At 49.9% G+C, this 4,644-nt stretch overlaps 1 protein-coding gene across 1 annotated transcript; it reads left to right on the top strand.

The window, feature by feature from the left end:
- Nucleotides 1-2,690: 2,690 nt before the first annotated feature.
- Nucleotides 2,691-3,707, top strand: LOC139172934 (testis-specific serine/threonine-protein kinase 1-like). The gene has a single exon (XM_070762275.1). It carries the CDS (start codon nt 2,691-2,693, stop codon nt 3,705-3,707), a length of 1,017 nt encoding a protein of 338 aa, XP_070618376.1.
- The last annotated feature ends 937 nt before the right edge of the window (nt 3,708-4,644 follow it).

Genomic DNA, 4,644 nt, shown 5'->3' with positions numbered 1-4,644 from the left:
ATATTGTCCTACCTTCCTTCTGCCTCCAACGAGACCATCCCTTGGCAATTAGATGGCACACCCTGGATCTCACCAGAGCGCTGAGAATATATATCCAACGCACAGGACCCTTTCGGAGGTCAGAAGCACTTTTTGTAGCCTATCATCCCAGAGTCATGGGGGCCAAAGTGTCTTCAACAGTAATAGGCCGTTGGATCAGAGGGACTATATCTAAGGCCTATGAGTCGGCCTCCCTCTCAGTTCCAAGGAACATCACTGCGCATTCCACCAGGAGCGCAGCCACCTCGGCCGCTTGGGCGACTCAAGCCCCGTTGGAGGAGGTCTGCAAAGCAGCCACTTGGGCCTCGCCAAATTCCTTCATCAGGCACTACAAAATTGATTCTTATGCTTCAGCGGACGCTGCCTTCGGCAGAAGGGTACTCCAATCCGTTATCTCTCACGATAGCAAGCTAATCCCACCCTAGGGACCATCTATTGGGTATGTCCCATGTGACTGCTGGACCCGCTCCTTCAGTACGGAGAATAGGCGTTGATTGCTTACCTGAACGCCTCTTCTCGTACGGTGAGCGGGTACAGCAGTCACTTCCCGCCCTTGTATGTGTCTTCTTTACCTTTCTATACCTTTCTTCCTCTAACAATGAGAGTTGAACACTACAGAGCTTCACAACTGAGCCTAGTCTATGGATTCGCGAATTCTGGGGAAGGGGCGGATCCGGCAAGCTTTTTTAATACTAGGCTCAGTTCCACCGGATTGGACATGAGCAACCCATGTGACTGCTGTACCCGCTCACCGTACGAGAAGAGGCGTTCAGGTAAGCAATCAACGCCTATTTCATGCAATCAAATTTCTCTCAACACATTCATTGGCCAGGGGGCAAGAATCTAATAGCCCCATGCCTGGTGGCATAAACGAGTCTTAACACTCTTATGGAAGGCAAGGAGCATGGGGGCAGTACGGATCCTTGGGGGGAGCCGATTCCTGAGGGCCGGGGCCCCCACAGAGAAGACTCTTCCCCTAGGCCCCGCCAATGGACATTGTCTAGTTCAGTGTTTCCTAACCTTGGCAACTTGAAGATATTTGGACTTCAACTCCCAGAATTCCTCAGCCAGTATTCGCTGGCTGGGGAATTCTGGGAGTTGAAGTCCAACTATCTTCAAGTTGCCAAGGTTGGGAAACACTGGTCTAGTTGATGGGACCTGGAGAAGGCCAACTCTGTGGTCCCTAACCAGTCGCCGGGATTCAAGGCGGTCCCACAGATATTCTGGCCTGATGCTTTATAGGCCATAAGTAACACTTTGAATTGAGTCCGCAAACCAATTGGAATACATCCTTCTCCTACCACCTTTTGTTTACTGACCGTTTGAAAGTTTGCAACGCCGCTTGGCAGAAAAAGTCTTTATGACCAATTTTCACGCACTTTTCAAGTCCGATGGCCGGTTTTCACACCTACGAACGTTGTGGAACACACACACATACCCTACAGTTGAAAATTTGGATTCTTGTGCAGCGGGCATGGATTTGATGATGATGGCTTCACATCCCTCTCCAAGCGGTTTACAGAATCAGCCTCTTGCCCCCAACAATCTGGGTCCTCGTTTGACCCACCTCGGAAAGATGGAAGGCTGAGTCAACCTTGAGCCTACTGAGATTCGAACTGCCAAACTGCTGGTAGCTGATGATCATATCTCCGGGACCGTCTTCTGCCACACGAATCCCAGCGACCAATTAGGTCCCACAGAGTTGGCCTTCTCCGGGTCCCGTCGATTAACCAATGTCGTTTGGCGTGACCCAAGGGAAGACCCTTCTCTGTGGCGGCCCCGACCCTCTGGAACCAACTCCCCCCAGATATCAGAGTTGCCCCCACCATCCTTGCCTTTCGTAAGCTCCTTAAAACCCACCTCTATCGTCAGGCATGGGGGAATTGAGATATTCCCTTCCCCCTAGGCTTATAAAATTTGTGCATGGTATGTCTGTATGTATGATTGGTTTTTAAATTTGTTTAACATTACTTTTAATATTAGATTTGTTCATATTGTCTTTTTGCTGTTGTTAACCGCACTGAGTCTACGGACAGGGGCGGCATACAAATCTAATTAATAAATAAAATAAATTAATACCATAATCAGTAGAAGTAGCTTGCAGTACTGCACTCTAACCACTGAGCCACCAAAGCTCTTATTTCCACTACCGGAACCCTGATTCCAACTGTACCAGGTGTAATCCGCTACTGGGTGGAGCCTCTTTCTGCCGCCACTATTGGTTCTCCCAATCAATGGCGGCCACCACTCTCGGTACGCCTGAACCAGGGTGAACCATTAGTATTTCATCCCTGCCTAGAGTTCTAAAACAAATGTTGGAAGATGCAGAAGAGAGAGAACAGCAAAAGGAGACCACGTCTTTGGATACATACTCTTGTCTAATCCACTTCGGAAGTTCTCCCTCCCTTCTCCACCATGTCACCACGATGTCGGCTCTCTCGTTTGCTCCCAAGCGTAACTAGTGTATCACCAGTCAGGACCAAACCTGTCTTTGGCTTTGTGACATCACGGAAGGATGTTAAGAATTCTGCTGCCTTCAACTTCAGGAGCGAAACACTATTTCTGAAACCTCGATAAAACTGGACGGGAAGGAAGCAGCTGCGGTAGGCTATGCCCTACCAGGTCGAAACCCAGAGTTGCCTCAAAGGAGGATGGACGATGCCGAGGTCCTTAAAAAAAGAGGCTACATTATGGGCATCAACCTCGGCGAGGGTTCGTACGCGAAAGTGAAGTCCGCTTACTCGGAACGGTTGAAGTGTAACGTGGCGGTCAAGATCATCGATAAGAAGAAAGCTCCCCATGACTTCCTGGAGAGGTTTCTCCCGCGAGAGATCGAGATGTTGGCGCGGGTGAAGCATTACGCCATCGTCAAGACCTACGAAATCTTCGAGACCTCCGAAGGGAAAGTGTACATCATCACCGAACTCGGGGTCCAAGGAGACCTGTTGGAGTTCATCAAGAAGAAAGGCGCCATTCCTGAAGAGATCGCCCGGAAGATGTTCCACCAACTAGCCAACGCCATTAAATACTGCCACGAGTTGGATATCGTCCATCGGGACCTGAAATGCGAGAACCTTCTCCTGGATAAAGAATACAACATCAAGCTGACGGATTTTGGCTTCGCCAAGCGCCTGGCTCGGGACGATGAAGGGCGGGTCATTCTTAGCAAAACCTTCTGCGGGTCCGCTGCCTACGCGGCCCCGGAAGTGCTCCAGGGTATCCCCTACCAGCCCAAGGTTTACGACATCTGGAGCATGGGCGTGGTGCTTTTCATCATGGTCTGCGGCTCCATGCCGTACGACGAGTCCAACATTAAGAAAATGCTCAAGATGCAGAAGGAACACCGAGTCCATTTCCCTCGCTCCAAGATCCTGTCGGTGGAATGCAAGGACCTCATCTACCACATGCTTCAGCCCGACGTGACCCGGCGGCTCTGCATCGATGAGATTTTGATGCACATCTGGATGCAGCAGCCCAAAGCTGCCTCAGACTCCATGCTGACCAAACCGGGCGAGTGCTCGCAGCATCCGAGCCAAATCCGAGCCCTCTTCGGAAAGGAGAGCATCTCGCAGCCTCTGGACCACGAGAAAGTGGAACAGGAAATACGGCACGACGATTTGGAGAATCTAAGCGTTCTCTCTGACCAGTTGCAAAGGACTTCCCTCTGAAAGGAAGACCTCCGCTCAAATTATCTCCCACCCACCCCCCACCCAGAAAAAAAATGGTTTCCAATACTGCCAAATTCAATTATTCCTTTTAAAGGGCTATGTTGTGGAAAGTTTTGAAAAGAGGTGAAGGGTTGGGCGGGGCAATCTTTTGGAAGATCCAGCACCTCGAACATCTTCATATTTCTATATTTCTTACTTGCACAAAATCAAAATGGGTTTCCCCTCCCCCCGGTTAAATCTTCTCCAAATGAAAGATTATAAAGACCCGTGGATTGGAAGCAATTTACGATCTGAACTGCGGTGTCTCTAAATTCGTAACTGGTGTTTATGCTACCATAAAATCTATTATATCACATCTAAGAGGCTGAGGTCTCCATCTGTTATAGCATCAGCCAACGTCTTGTGCCTTTTTGGGGGGGAGGGGTTACACTTTTTATTTAGCAGCTTTTGTCAAAAAAAACCCCCAACAACCTGGAGCAGTGATGGCGAACCTATGGCATGGATGCGAGAGATAACAGGCAGAGACATATCTCTCATATTGCATGGCCCTTGGGGCCCATTTATTGAGGGTCAGGGGAAAGGGAGGGTCTTGCCTTCTCTTTCTGCTCAAGATCCCCATGGACAATTGGTGGGCCACTGCGGGACACAGAATGCTGGAATCGAGGGGCTTTGGCCCGATTCAGCACGGCTCTTTTGATGTTCTTCATGTTCTTCCTTCCCTCCTTCTTTCTCTCCCTCCCTCCCTCCTTCTCTCTCTCCCTCCCTCCTTTCTTCCAAGTGCCGCCTCTATGTTGGTTGAGGCAGGCAGGATTCCCTTGAGTACCATTTGTTGGGGGTCAGGGGAAAGGGAGGGTCTTGCCTTCTCTTTCTGCTCAAGGTCCCCATGGACAATTGGTGGGCCACTGTGTGACACAGAATGCTGGACACGATGGGCTTT

This window comes from Erythrolamprus reginae, chromosome 10 (assembly GCF_031021105.1).
Source record: "Erythrolamprus reginae isolate rEryReg1 chromosome 10, rEryReg1.hap1, whole genome shotgun sequence".
Lineage (NCBI taxonomy): Eukaryota > Metazoa > Chordata > Lepidosauria > Squamata > Dipsadidae > Erythrolamprus > Erythrolamprus reginae.
Note: the sequence above shows the minus strand (reverse complement) of the source record. Positions and strands in the feature narration are given on the sequence as shown.